The 14,519-nt window shown below is 59.8% G+C and overlaps 1 protein-coding gene across 8 annotated transcripts in view; it reads right to left on the bottom strand.

Moving 5' to 3' along the window:
• Positions 1-4,190: 4,190 nt before the first annotated feature.
• Positions 4,191-14,519, bottom strand: part of ZNF787 (zinc finger protein 787) — a 31,156-nt gene continuing 20,827 nt past the window's right edge. For 6 of the 8 annotated variants that reach the window (XM_042917754.1, XM_042917752.1, XM_042917751.1 and 3 more), the window contains one exon: positions 4,191-5,915. In XM_042917754.1, coding sequence (XP_042773688.1) covers positions 4,843-5,915 — 1,073 coding nt within the window. In that variant the 3' untranslated portion in view covers positions 4,191-4,842. Of the gene's footprint in view, positions 5,916-8,591; positions 8,754-9,891; positions 10,016-14,519 lie in introns of those variants that run through there. The other 2 variants (XM_042917750.1, XM_042917757.1) reach the window with 2 other exon arrangements.

Below are 14,519 nucleotides of genomic sequence, written 5' to 3'. Positions count from 1 at the left end.
AGACACACTGCATGAGAACCGCTGGGGACAGGACCCAGGTATCTGCCTGACCAGCAATGCCCCTCCACATCCGTATGTCCGTCAAACCTTGAGGACAGCAGGCCCAAACACAGAGCAAGTGTTCCTTCCCAGTGGAGAAGTCTGAGTTCATTCTGGAGCAGACAGCTTCCCCACTACGGCAGCCACCAAAACCACCCAAAAAGCTCATTAATTAATTTTTTTAATGTTTATTTTTGAGACAGAAAGAGACAGAGCGTGAATGGGGGAGGGTCAGAGAGAGGGAGACACAGAATCTGAAGCAGGCTCCAGGCTCTGAGCTGTCAGCACAGAGCCTGATGCAGGGCTCGAACTCACGGAGTGTGAGATCTGACCTGAGGCGAAGTCAGATGCTTAACCAAGGAGCCACCCAGGCGCCCCCCAAAAAGCTCATTAATAGGCAGATTATCAGACCCCAGCCTCGACTTCCAGAATCTGAATGCAAAGGACAGAGCCTTCCCGGGAACCCGCATTGCAACGAGTTCTTGGGGACGACTGGGGATATTAGTTTTTGACCTGAGGCACTGGCAGAGTCCTGGGTCTCGTAGGTCACCACAACCTTCCCCAGTTGCCGTGCAGGATGGTTTACCCCAGAGTCAAAATCTTTGGCCTCCAGAACCAACTCTACCATCTAAAAAGGAAACCCGAAACATATTGGGTCTGCACATTGTAAAGGCCTGCTTCAGGGTCCTGTGACCAAGCACAGTACAAGTCCCTCCCCCTGGGCTTGGGGTGTACAGGTGAGTATCTTACACACACTAACACATATACCTGCACCCCAGCCAACGGTCTCCAGGCAACAAGATGCCCCATGTTGCCAGAACTTCTAAGAGAAGCCAGAAATCCATATGTTTTTATGCGATATGTTCCAATTTAAAATTCTGGGTCTGGGCACCCGGGTGGATCCGTGGGTTAAGCGTCTCACTCTTGATTTCGTCTCAGGTCATGATCTCATGGTCATGAGATGGAGTCCTACATCAGGCTCTGTGCTGACAGCAAGGAGCCTGCTTGGGATTCTCTCTCTCTCTCTCTCTCTCTCTCTCTGCCCCTCCCCCACTCGCTCTCTCTCAAAATATATAAACATTTCTTAAAAATAAAATAGAATTCTGGGGGCGCCTGGGTGGCTCAGTCAGTTAGGCATCCAACTTTGGCTCAGGTCATGATCTCACAGTTTGTGAGTTCAAGCCCTGCATCAGGCTCCATGCTGACAGCTCAGAGCCTGGAGCCTGCTTCGGATTCTGTTTCCCCTCTCTCTCTGCCTCTCCCCCCACCCCCGACTCATGCTCTCAAAAATGAATAAACATTTTTAAAAAGTAGGGACACCTGGGTGGCTCAGTCAGTTAAGCTTCTGGCTCTTGGTTTCTGTTCAGGTTACAATCTCTCCGTTCGTGAGTTTGAACCCCGAGTTGGGCTCTGTGCTGTCAGCGCCAAGCCTGCTTGGGATTCTGTCTCCCTCTCTCCATGTCCCTTCCCCACTTGGCATCTGTCTCTCAAAAATAAATAAACCTAAAAAAAATTTCTTTCAATTAGTTGCTAACAATTTTTCATGGGAATTTCCCATTTTAAAACATCCTAATTCTGCTCTCTCCTGGAAAACCAGCCCTGACAATGCAGGGGCGTGCGTCACTGAGCTGAGCAGGAGCCCGCTTCAGACCAGGGGTGGCCTCCCTGACCTCCCAAAGCCCTCGCCCATTCCTGTCCCCTGCCTGGTCCCCACAAGAATCTAAGCTTGAAGCTCACAGGTGACCGTTTTAGGAGACCAGAACAGGAACTCGCAGGCACCACCGTGACTTGAGGCCAAGAAATTAACTGCATGGAAGCAGACTGTGCTGTAGGAGGGAAGGTGGGGAATGTTCGCTCCAGGAGAGGACAAAGTTGCCAAGAGCCGAAGAGCCATTCGGTGGTTCTCAGCTCAGGGTGATTTTTCCTCACCCACAGGGGACATGTTGGCAATCTCTGGAGACGTGGTGGACTGTCTGCAGGGCCCTCCTGGCTTCTACTGGGTGGAGGCCAGGGATGCTGTTCAACACCCCACAAGGCCCAGGACGGTTACCCACCACGAGGAATAACCCAGCTGAAAATGCCAACAGTGCTGAAGCTGACAGGGCCCGACCCCCTCTGGGCATTAGCCCTCCGTATGGGCACGTCTACGCCAGAGTAGACTGCGTCGCAGAGCAGGGCTGAGAACGGTGGCAGATGCATCACAGTAACTGCACCAACGGTATAAGTTCTTGCTGTGTACGATTGGGACATCGTGGGGAAACGTATCTGCAGTCTCACTCCCGTGAGTCTGAGACTCGGCTTTCTGGAAAGCATCGTGGCAACAACGATGAGGATGTTAATTAGTAACGACGAAGGGACATCTGTCTAGGTCCTGCGGTACGTGAAGCTGAGGCTCCGAGAAAGGCAGGGAGTTCTGCAGGTGGATCCCGATGTGAACCTCGGCCCCCCAACACGGCAGGACACTCCCTCCCGGGAAAGGAATGAACTGTCCGTGAGTGGGCGCCAGGCACACACAGTCATGCGGGACAGGCAGGCTCTTCTTTGCAGAGAAGTAACTCGAGGGTCAGGGTTCACTTGCCCAGGGTCGCAGAGTGGAGACTGGTGCGGGATCTCTCCTGCGCTGGGTGTCAGCTCCCACCCACCCCCACCCCCCAGGGTCGGGAGCGGAAGAGGCAGGGCTGAGGGCACAACATCCACCCTGAACTGGTCCCAGGACCCTACTGCTTCCTCCCACCCGTGGGACAGGCACGTGGCACCACGCGGGCGTCCACAGCTCCTCACCTTCCCGCCCCCACCCCCGAAGGTGTCACCACTCCACACAGGGGACCCAAGGGCATTAGGCAATGTTTTCTCAAGGCTTTGCTGACACACACATGCTCTCTGGACGAACAACTTTGCCCCTCCCCGCCTTAAAGCGACCGAGACCTCGAGACCTCGAAACAAATTGAACTGCTTTCACCATTCTCCAAACAAGGCAACGTCACTTGAGAACATGCTTTTCTGGCCTACAGTCATGACCAAGAGGGTCTCAGAGATCCTCCCAGGGGTCGGCCTCTCGCCCCCCACCCCCCACGGCCATCCAGGACCTTGGTTTTGAGCCCCTCGCCCTCCAGATGAGGACATGAGGCCCAGGGGACATTAGGGGGCGTGGGAAGCACGCGCTGCCCTAGGCCAGCGGAACACCAGGTAGTGGATTCCGGGCTCAGGCTGGAAATCTCACTCCCCTTTGCTAGTAAGCTCCTCCTTCCCCAGAGGTCAAAGGAACAAGGAGCCTGGCCTTGGCCGGTCAGCCAGGCCGAAAATACCCCTTGGTGGGTCCCCTCCTCCCACAATCCCAGGACTCCGGCTGCAGGTACCAACCAGGAAACCAGAATCGGCATCAGGGGGACCTGGTCCTGAGGAACGACCTACTAGTGGGCCTCACCTCACAGGATGCTGCGTGACTCCACGGGACCGTGTCGGTCAGACACATCGCGCGAGGCCGAGGGCAGGAAGCACCCTGAAACTACCGTCAATATCCTTGTCCTCTTCCCCCAGCCCCTCCGCTGGCCCCGTCGTCACCTGGAGCCCTGTAGGGGAGACAACTACCCACCAAAGTCCCTCTCCCTCCTCTACCATATAGTTTTGTCACGGGGAAGTAGTGGCCTGACCAAGGACATCTCCAGCCTCCTCTGCAGGGAAATGTGACCCCGTGACTGCTCCTCCCCCCCCCCCCCCCCACACACACAGGGATGTGAGCAGGGGGGAGACATGTGTCATTTCCAGGCCAGGTTATCCAACAAGCTGGATGCAGGGAGGGGCTTCGGGGGCCAGTGGAGGAACCACAGACAGGAGCAGGGGGCTTCCTTTGCCCCTGTCCTCTGTCCCGTGTCAAGACCCACTTTGTGTTAACCCACCGGAAGGGACCGTGGGTCCCTTCGTTTTAAAAGCAGCAGTAAGCAGGCCCTACTCTGAACCAGCCCCAGATCCTCCCAGGCCGGCCAAGCCACCTTCGGTCCGGAAGGCCCACAGCCCAGTGCAGGTGACCCGGTCAGGTCACTCTTCAGGCCTGGGAGGGAACCAGCTGCTCAGCCATCTGCTGCTGTCCCCCCTGTGACTGCTGGGCAGAGACCTCCCCCCTCCCTACCAACTCAAGAACCAGGCAGAGCAAAGACAATCAGATAGTGCGATTTATTGCCCCCGCACCCCTCCTTCAGCCCCGTCCAGGCCCGGGAAGAGACGGGACCCCATTCTCTGAGGGCTACCCTGGGAACAGGGGCTAGTCCTGCTCCAGCGCTCCTCCACACCCCAAACCCAAGAAGGGGAGGAGGGACGAGGGCCAAGAAAAACAGGACCCGCGGGGAAGAAGAGAAAAAAAACAACGGAAGGGGGGAGTCAGGGGGCGGGCGCGATTAAACGAAAACTCTAAAGGGAAAAGGGCCCTCTCTCCCTTCCCTCCCCAGGCTCCCCTGCACGGGAGGGGCCCGGCTGCTCTCCATCCCTCGCGAGCGCCCCAGGCGGCGGGGGAAGAGGAAGAGGGGCCAGGGGCCGCTCTCTCTCGGTCTCCGGTCTCCAGTTCTCCGCACGCTCTGTCCCGGACTCACCGAGAAGAGAACCGGGAGGGCGGGCCAGGCCGGGGGCAGAGTGCAGGGCGGGGGCGCCCGATGCACCGCGCCGACCGCGGGGCGGCGCAGGGGAGCGAGACGAGGAGGCCACCGCCCCCCGCCGCCTCTGTCCGTGTCTCCGCCTCCTCCGGGTCCTGCGCCGACCGTCGTCCCCGCCAAGCCCGAGGGGCCCTGCCCCACCCCCCCCGGGCTTCCGCCCCTACCGGCCCTCCCCGCCGCGGCACTCGCTGCAGCGCCCCCCCGCCGCCTCGTGGTCGTCGTCGTCGTCGTCGTCCCCGCCCGCCCGGTAGTAGCTCTGTCCGCAGCGGCTGCAGACGGACGGCGCGCCCACGGCGTGCACCTTCTTGTGTCTCCGCAGCGCCGCGCCCTGCACGAAGCCCTCGCCGCACTCCACGCAGATGTGCGCGGGCTCCTCGCCCCCCGCCGCCCCGAGCCCGTCCCCGTGCTGGGCGCGCTGGTGGGCCAGGAGCCCCGCCCCGTGCCCGAAGCCCTTCCCGCACTCCACGCACACGTACGGCTTGGGGGCCGGGGCGCGCCGCGAGCGGGGCCCCGGCGCCTTGGCCCCCGCGCTCGCCATGGCGGCGGCCGCCGCGGCCCCCTCGCCGGGCGCGCCCACCACGATGATGCCCTCGCCGTCGCCCACCGGGATGGCGATCTCGCCGTCCGCCGCCGCCGCCTCCTCGGGCGCCTTGGCCCGGCGCACGCTGGCCGCCAGCACCTTGGCCGCCACGCCGGGCCCCGACAGCTCCGGGTGCAGCCGCAGGTGGCGCGCCAGGCTCTTGGGCTGGCTGAAGCCGCGGCCGCAGCGCGGGCACACGAAGGGCTTGAGGCCGCTGTGCGAGCGCCGGTGCTTGGCCAGGCTCTTGCTCTGCGTGAAGCTACGGCCGCAGTCGGGGCAGGCGTAGGGCTTCTCGCCCGTGTGGATGCGCTGGTGCTGCATGAGGTTGGAGCTCCAGCTGAAGCGCTTGCCGCACTCGGAGCAGGCGTACGGCTTCTCGCCCGTGTGGATGCGCCGGTGCTGCACCAGGTGCGAGCTCTGCGAGAAGGTCTTGCCGCAGTCGGCGCAGGCGTTGGGCCGCTCGCCCGTGTGCGTGCGCTGGTGCCTCGTCAGCTTGGACCAGTGGCTGAAGCTCTTGCCGCACTCGTTGCAGATATAGGGGGCCGGGGGCCGCGGCCGGGGCGGGGGGCCGGCGGGGGGCGCCGACTGGGGCGGGGACAGCTTGGTGGGGGGCCAGCTGGGGACGTCGTCATCATCCATGATGAGGATGTCCACTAGAAGGCAAGAGGGGAGGAGAGTCAGGGAAGTCACGGCTGGGGGGGGGGGGGGGGGCGGGGGGGGGGGGGGTGAAGAGGGGCTGTCCAGGACCGAGAACCTGGGGCTTCCACCGGGCCTGGCCTCGGGACCCCCTGTGATCGCAGAGGGCGGCTAGGCCCGGTCAGCGCAAAGCCCTGCCCACAGACCCGGCTGAGCAGACGCTCTCGGTCTCCGTTCCCTTACCCGCCCTGTTTTCCTCGAGCATCGCTCAGTCCCTACCATTTTACTGAACATTCATGACTTTACTGAACACTCAAGACTTCCCTCCCAGCTGCTTCCCCCACACCCAGAACAATGCCTGGGACACGGCAGGGACTCCAGAAATGTCTGGAAACAAACAGCGTCAACATGAAGGAACATGAGTGGAAGTCCAGGAAATGACCCTGAAACCCCAAGCACCAGGCTGGGGCAGGGAGGTCCCAGAGTGAGGGCGCTCAGACCGCAGCCCAAAAGCAAAGGCAGGCCTGGGGGAGACGGTGTTACACCTGGGCTCTAGGAAGACTGTCCTGGTGCGGGTGAGGAAACAGGAAGGAGGAAATGGCCTGGTTAATGGAATCACAGGGACCACAGGCCAGCACGGGAGTCCCGCTACCCTGGAGGGTGACCCCACACACCAGAGCCTCTGTTACAGAGCCCTCACGCTGGTCCCTGTCTGCCCCGCGCAAACAATAAAGAAGTGTGGGGCCCTGAGCCATCTCCCACGGTAAGGGAGCTGCGCCCCCACCCCCCCCCCCCCACAACTGGCTCAGCTCAGAGAAGGCCCCCGTGCACCTGCGACCAGGACTGTTGCTCTCCCCGGCCAGCAGGGCCTCAGCCCGGGACCCCACATGTGCCGCCCGGATCAGCATGACCTCCACGGGTGCGCCCGCAGGCTCCCTTCAAACACTGCTCTCCCCGCTCCTTCCCTCACCAGACCACATGCTCCAGCCCAGGGCAGACCGGTCCTGCATCCAACAACCGGGCACGGGCCGGGCCCACAGGCTCACACACCAACCCGTGGAAACACTGGCAAACACACAAAGAAGCAAGAGGACGCACCGAGGCCGGCGCTACGTACTTAACCAGCCTCAGTGAGATTAGGTCCTGTGAGCAGGGCTCTATGAATCGGGTCTTTACAGCACAGAACCCGAGGCACCACGCAGACGAATCAAAACCTGGAAGAGGCAGAGCCGCCCCGCGCCCCTGCACCACACACTAAGGTAGTGCTCCTCCAAGGGCCCCCCCCCCCCCCCCCCCCCCCCCCCCCCCCCCCCGACAGTGGCATCAGAACCAGCAGGGAAGGTAGGGTCTCGCTCAGCTGCCCCTGGCCTGCCGTTTCTGCAGCTCTAGGGCAGGGGGCCCAGCACCGCGTGACCCTGGCTCTGAAGACCCACCACTGCACGGCAGGGAGCCTGGGATCTGGCCTGTACCGGATACGGAATCATCTGGAGCAAAAAAGTGCAGGTAGGAAGTCGGGAGGGGTGGGGCTTCCGAAGAACGGGGTGGAGCCCATTTTGGTGTTAACATCAACCAACAAACGGAGTTACTAGCACGGCCGGTGGAGATGCATAGAGACACAGGGACAGAGACAGAGAGAGGGAGGGGGGGGGGAGGGGGAGGAAGGGAGAGAGAGAAGGAGGGAAAGAAAGAGAACAAAAACGGACGTGGGAGGGGCACCTGGGTGGCTCAGTTTGCTAAGTGTTTGACTCTTGATTTCAGCTCAGGTCACAATCTCATGGTTTATGAGATGGACCCGCACATCGGGCTCTGTGCTGACAGTGGGCAACCTGCTTGGGACTCCCTCTCTCTGCCCCTCCCCTGCCTCTCTCTGCCCCTCCCCTGCTCATGAGTGCACAGGTAGCGCGCGCTCTCTCTCTCTCTCTCTCTCTCTCTCAAAATAAATAAACTTTAAAAAAAAGACGTTTTGCCTTTTAAGTTGTGGAGAACGTTTAACAGTACGCTGTGTTCACTAAATCTTCAGCTACGAAGGGTGTTTACGCAGCCACCACGCACATTCTGAGTACAATCGAGGCTTGTGAAACGCTGGTCCCCAGGTCGAGGGCTCGTCCTCACCCCAGAGCAGTGTGGTCGCCTGAGTGCGGGCCAGAGACCTGGGCACCTGGGCCAGAGTGGGACGAGATCCAGGAGGACGGGCTGTGGCCTCCAGCCGATGGGGCGGCTGGGTTTTGTGACATGCCTCAGCTCAGGCTGAGTGAATTTTCTGCCTGTGTCCAGCTGCCCACACACACCACTGCTTTTTCAAGCAGGTGTTAAAGAAATTGCTAAGGGGGGAGGGTTTTCATCACTCTGGGAGGCAGGTTCTTTTCCAACCTGCGGGTTCCTGGCCCTCTGAGGACCTCTGGATGCTGGTGTTTGCTTTCCAAGCACCAGCTGGCTCTGGGCTCGGAGGTGGTGGTGAAGGGCCAGCCTGGGGGTCAGGCAGGAAGTGAGCAGCCGCCCTCTGACCCCCCTCCTCACTAGGGGCTTTTCTCTGAGAGGATTCAAGGAACTGCTGTAAAGAGAGGAGTGTAGTGACCAGTAGAAAGAGCTCACTCCACAAAAATAGCAGAAGTAGCTGCCCTTCAGGGGAGGGGAGGGGAGGGAGGGGAGGGGAGGGGAGGGGAGGGGACGGGTCTCCTGGCACCAGCACTCACAGCAAATATTGTCTCGACCTGGCCCAGCTCAGGGCCTCAAGCGGACCACCCTCTGGGGCTGAAGCCGGTGGTTTAATTCGACGTTAGCCCTGCTGTTGTAAAACACACAGCCAGGGACTCCGAGGCCCCCAGAATGGACTGCGGAGCTGAACACAGAAATACAGACAGACAAGTGCCCAGGTCAAGCAAGACACAGGGCCTGGCCACCCACAGGGAAGCCCCTCCCGCACTCACCCCTCCCACCATGTGCCCCTGCATTTCTCGGTGGCTCTGTTGCCCATGTGCATCCCCGGAAGCTGCGGTGTGGCCCTGTTCCATTACTTTTTTTTTAATTTTTTTTTTAATGTTTACTTATTTTTGAGGGCGGGGGGGAGATCATGAGCAGGGGAGGGGCAGAGAGGGAGAGGGAGACACAGAATCGGAAGCAGGCTCCAGGCTCTGAGCTGTCCGCAGAGCCCCACATGGGGCTTGAACTCACGGATGGCGACATCATGACCTGAGCTGAAGGCTGACACTCAACCGACTGAGCCACCCAGGCGTCCCTGTGGTCCATCACTTTTCAGTTCAGAGTGTCTGAGAGTCTCCTTCAATCCAGACTCCCCTGTGACTTGCTTTTGCTCACAGCCTTGCTGTTCGAGAGCGCGGGCTGCATGCGGTTCAGCAGGTGACTCCGTCCCCAGACCTGCTGTCTGAAGACCCTGCCCCTGCCTCAAAGGTACAGATGTCTGTCGCCATGCCTGTCTGTCCGTGCCATCGGCGTCCGCAGTGCCTGTCTGTGCGGTCAGCAGCCAGTGGCACTCAACACTCAGGTGGCCCAACTCACTGAGTGTGCAGAACAGAGCTCCCTTTCTCAACGTCGCCATGAACTTCTGGATGTAAACGTATATGGTGGGTCTCACTCCACTGCCGTCATTACAGCTAGTGGACCTCCCAGTGTCCCATCCACAGCAAGGTGAGGGGGCTCCACACCCCCCAGACGGGGCCCAGGTGGTCTTCTGGCAGCTTCCCTGCTACCCAGCCTACTGAGAAGTTCCAGGCTCATCTACGTGTCCCACCCGGACGTGAAACACGCTGTTTCTCCAGGAGGCCCTGGGCTCTTTTGGCGGAAAATACTTCAAGACCAAAATCAGGAGAGGATCACTGTTTGTTTTCTTTCCTTACAATAAAATTCCTCTGAGTTCACACTGACACTTCCCAGACAAATCCGGACCTACAGGTTTTTCTAGAGTCTTCTCTGTGATCTCTGCATCTCCCCTCTTCAAAGGGGAGGAGAGAATCTGAATGCCCCAGAGTTACTTACTTGCTGACCCCACGTTAGTTTCGAGATAACCACCGAGGAGCAAGTAGCTGCCTCGGTGCGGGCCAGAGACCTGGACGCCAGGCCCAGAATCGGAGAGAGATCCCACCATTGCCAATTACGATTCCTGAAAACACAAACGAAGAGTGGCTTTGGGTGCGCAACTCCTGTTCACAGCCGGTCTTCTGCCAGCCACGTGTGCGGTCCCAACCTACCCTACCTCCCGGGGTCTCACGAAGCCCAGCGGGCTCACTGCCTGTCTGTCCGAGCCTCACCTGCTAAGACTCCTCAGGAGGGCCCACAATGCGGTGGACAGAGCCACCCAGGCGCCTCCAACTTGTGGGTCAGTTTTTTTGTTTTTTAATGTTTATTTATTTTTGAGTGAGTGTGTGAATGGGAGAGGGGCAAAGAGGGAGACACAGAACCCAAAGCAGGCTCCAGGCTCTGAGCTGTTAGCACAGAGCCTGATGCAGGGGCTCCAACTCAGGAACCCCGAGATCATGACCTGAGCCAAAGTCAGATGTTTAACCAACTGAGCCCCCCAGGCGCCCCCGTCAGTTTTAAAAAGACCCTTGGCTCCCTCTGCCTTCCCCGGGAATCCTACACACGGCTCCACTTTCTTGGGCACAAAGGGCTGCTGACACACTGCCAGCACCCGCCCTCTGCCCACAGGCCCCGAGGTTTGCTGCTTTCCATAGCAGCCAGTGACCCGAACAGAACGGGGCCTGCTCTCCTGACGCGACACTCTCAGATCTGTGATTTGCTCTTTCAACACCTAAGTTTTGCATTCCAGGAAGGTTCCCTATTTACTCCCTGTCTTTGCTTTGGGTTTCTGCAGGACTGCCCCCTCCAATCACTGGGGTTCTGGCTAGCTTCAGTTTTTAGTCCGTTTTAATCTTTCTTCATTTCTCTTTTATTTAAAAAAGGTATTTTTTAATGTTTTATTTACTCTTGAGAGCGACAGAGAGAGAGCATGAGTGGGGTAGGGGCAGAGAGAAGGGGAGACACAGAATCCGAAGCAGGCTCCAGGCTCTGAGCTGTCAGCACAGAGCCCAACGCGGGGCTCGAACTCACAAACGATGAGATCATGACCTGAGTTGAAGTCAGACGCTTAACGACTGAGCCACCCAGGCGCCCCCCTTTTTTATCGCAAAATGTCCTTTCTCGCTGGTTATCATATGTAAGTGCCGAATCACGCTAAATTCTACTCCTGAAATCACTATTACACTATTATGTTCGCTAACTTGGATTTAAATACGATTTAAAAAATTTTAATAACAGTAATAAAATAATAAAATAAAACGTCCCTCCTTTTTACCTCCAATTTTTCTTGGGGAATGTGTTGTTTTTATTCTGCCCTGACTTTTCTCTTTCAGGCATCACTGTGAAATCTCTCATATTGCAAACTCACTGCTGGGCCGTGCACCCCTGCTTCTGAGTGTTATGACTTTTGCCCTCTGACCCTATCTGGGGAGGTGTTATCTGTCCATGTACCCTTTTATTCTAATAGCTTTTTGGGGTGGGGGCAAGGTTCCGGGTAGTGTTTTGGCTTCTAACATCCTCGCATCATGGCTGAGAGTCTGTGACACGCTCTCCCAGGATTCCTGGCTCTGCGGCCACCCCTGTTTTCATCTGTGGTCAAGAACAGTTCCCACTCAGTTTTGGGTCCCCTCCTGGAAGGTTCCACCCTGCGTGGGTCCTGCCCTGGCAGGGCATTCGACCTGGTGGGCACCAGAGCCCATGCGTGGGCCCCAGGCCACTCCAGCCCCTCAGACCTTCCTGCGGCCCCGAGCTCCCTGCTTCCAGTCTGGACAGAACACCTCCAATCTCAGGTGCTGGCCTCGGTGGGACCCCCAAGCCTTCCAGTGAACCCGAAGGCTATTTGGGGCTCTTCCTCCCTTTCTTCCCTCCAGCACAATGCTACCGGCACACAGGCCTGGGGCAGTTGGTTTGTCCCCACCCAACTGTATTTGGGGGCTCACGGGGGCACCTTCACACTAAGGTGTGTGTCATCAGCATGGCCTGGGGCATGTGGCTTTTTATGTGTGGGTCTGGGAGGAGTCCAGGGCCGCCATCATGCTGGGCTCAGAAGCAGCATTTGAGGGCAGCTCTATGGAATGACTCCAGGGCGCGGCAGAGGGCGGTCAGAACCCATCCTCCGGCAGGTGACTTCCGGATGCCAGCTGCCATCTTTCCTGTTGGGAGGGCGCCCTCCTCAGAATCACGAGGTCTTTTCTACTCACATACCCATTCTTCTGGATTACTCTGTAGCTAAAGCCCAGATAGGCCTGGACGGCTCTTCCCGCCCTGCCACTGCCTGACCCCACACCTCTGGCCAACTCCACCCTGGACGGCCAGTTTGGGGCCATCAGGAGGCGCCCTTCTCCTGGGCACTCCTGGGAACCATCAAATTGCCTGGAGGTGGCCCAGCCTCCCCGCCCAGCACTGTTTCTGGCATCCCAGCCTCCCAGGACGGCCGGTGGCCGGACAAGCCCGGGACACGCAGAAGTGCTTCTAAAACACCAGCCTCTGTTGACAACGGCACCAGCTAAGCCTGCACACCATTCCCCAAAACATCCCAACACAGGGGGAAAACAGAAATTCCTGCGGTTTCACAGATGGTTGGGGCAAGCGCACCCCAGGGAAAGGAAACGCGACCCCCTGGCTCTTTTCTCTCGTGTGTGCAGAGCTGCCTGACAAGCACCGCCCGGGTGACCGGCCGCCTGCCCTGGGAGCAGCGGGCTTCAAACTGGGTCACGGCCCGGCAGCAGGGGCCAGCTCGGCGTGGAGAGGATGGCGGCATCCCGCCCGAAATACAGCAGCAGGGGAAACGAACAGCCTGGGTGCCGCCAGCAGCAAGGACTGATCCAAGACTTTTACCTCAACACTCGGCACACACACACACACGTACACACACACACACACACACACACACACACACACAGGGGCTGGGGGCGAGTGTGCAGGCGTGTGAGAGGTGGGGCGGGGACGCTCAAACTTGTGGGGACAGAGAGCTGGAACGTCCTGCAGACACCATGGGCTGGAGCCCAAGCCCACCTCCTGGTCTGCCCCTTGAGGCCCCACCACCCAACGCGTGGCCTGAACGAGCCTCAGGCCCACGACCTATAGCTCCTGAGGGGCTGGCGGCCTCCACGGAAGTACAAGGCACCCCTGCTCCCACAGCAGCCCAGACAGCTTCCCCACCACTCCTGAGCCCCAGAGAAGGCCCTTCCCCCTGGGGTGACCCTGCTGGGTGCTGCCCACGGTCAGTCCTGTCTTCCCCACCAGAAAATCCCCAGCACAGGGCTGAGCTGGGATAAGCCAGGCATGGTGACCCTGAAGCCACCCCCTACGTCACGCGTCCCCGATCGGGCCAACCAGACCCAAACGGGGTTGACGGGGAGACAGGCCTGGGCGGCCCTCCCTGCATCTGCCGTGCCCCTCCCGTCCTTCACTTCGGGCGGGTGCCTGGGTGGACCTGATAGAGCTGAGGCCCCACTCGGGAGCGTGGGGGCAGCCGGACAGCACGCAGAAGGCCACCCAGGGCCAGGACGCTCGGGGAGGAATCACGAAGAAGTGGCTGAGCTAACCACCCCTGAAAGCACCCTGCCTGCAGCCTGCCATCCCAGACCACACGTCCTTCCCGTCCTTCCCGTCCAAGCCACCAGGACGGTTCCCTGTGGTTCCGCCTCCAGCCGTGCACGGGGACCCCTCCAGCCGCTGGACGACAGCCCCGGGCTCAGAGGGCAGAGCTCACCCCCGAGCTACAGATGGTGTCCCGGGTGACCCCGGCAGGTGAGCGGAGCAGGGCGTGGGCGTCACTGCAGGTTACCTCAAGGAGCTGCCGCTGGCAGCTGGGGACAAGGGTGGACACAGGACTGCGTGGAGCTCAGTCAGCTGGGGGGACCGGGGAGACTCCAGGGTGCAGCCCCAGCCTCCACTGCCAGGGATGCCTGTGGCCACGTGGCTGCGACTCGGGGCCATCACAGCACTTCCCAGTCTTCATCTTCCGGCCCTGGGACGGGACAACAGGCCCACCCCACCTGCCTTCTCCCGGCTCCAGCTCGCTCTCGGGGGCCGGCAGACACCAACCCCTCTCACCACTCACCAGGCCCCGTTCCTCTCCACTCTCCGCGGAGCCCAGCCTGCCTGTGCACACGTGTCCTCCCCACCCCGAAGGCCCAACATCCCTCTCGGGCAGGCCCAGGGAATCACACCACCAGAGACACCACAGCGGCAGTCAGCCGGGGCCTCGGGACATCAGGGCAGGAGTCTGGCACAGTAACGGTACCACGGGAGGCTCTGTGCACAGGGAGGCAGGAACCTGGCGGGCCCACAACGATGGAATGCCCAGCAGCTCGGTGTCCACAACAATGGGACGCCCAGCAGTGCCCAGCAGCTCGGAAGCATCCGGGCATGGGGCTCACTAGCTGAGCTGAGCGAAGGGAAGGTCACAATGTGGTGACACCGCAGTGGGGGATGGGGAGCACAGGCTCAGGACAGCCGGCTGGACAAGGGGGATGAGACAACCCACCTGTACACTTTCAAGGTTTTATAAGGAGAATAAGTTCACGGAGGCCTCATAAAACTAAAACTAACTTACTCAAAGGCAGACGTACACTCTGGAGAAA

Source organism: Panthera leo, chromosome E2 (assembly GCF_018350215.1).
Source record: "Panthera leo isolate Ple1 chromosome E2, P.leo_Ple1_pat1.1, whole genome shotgun sequence".
Classification (NCBI taxonomy): Eukaryota; Metazoa; Chordata; class Mammalia; order Carnivora; family Felidae; genus Panthera; species Panthera leo.
This window is presented reverse-complemented; position numbering and strand designations above follow the sequence as displayed.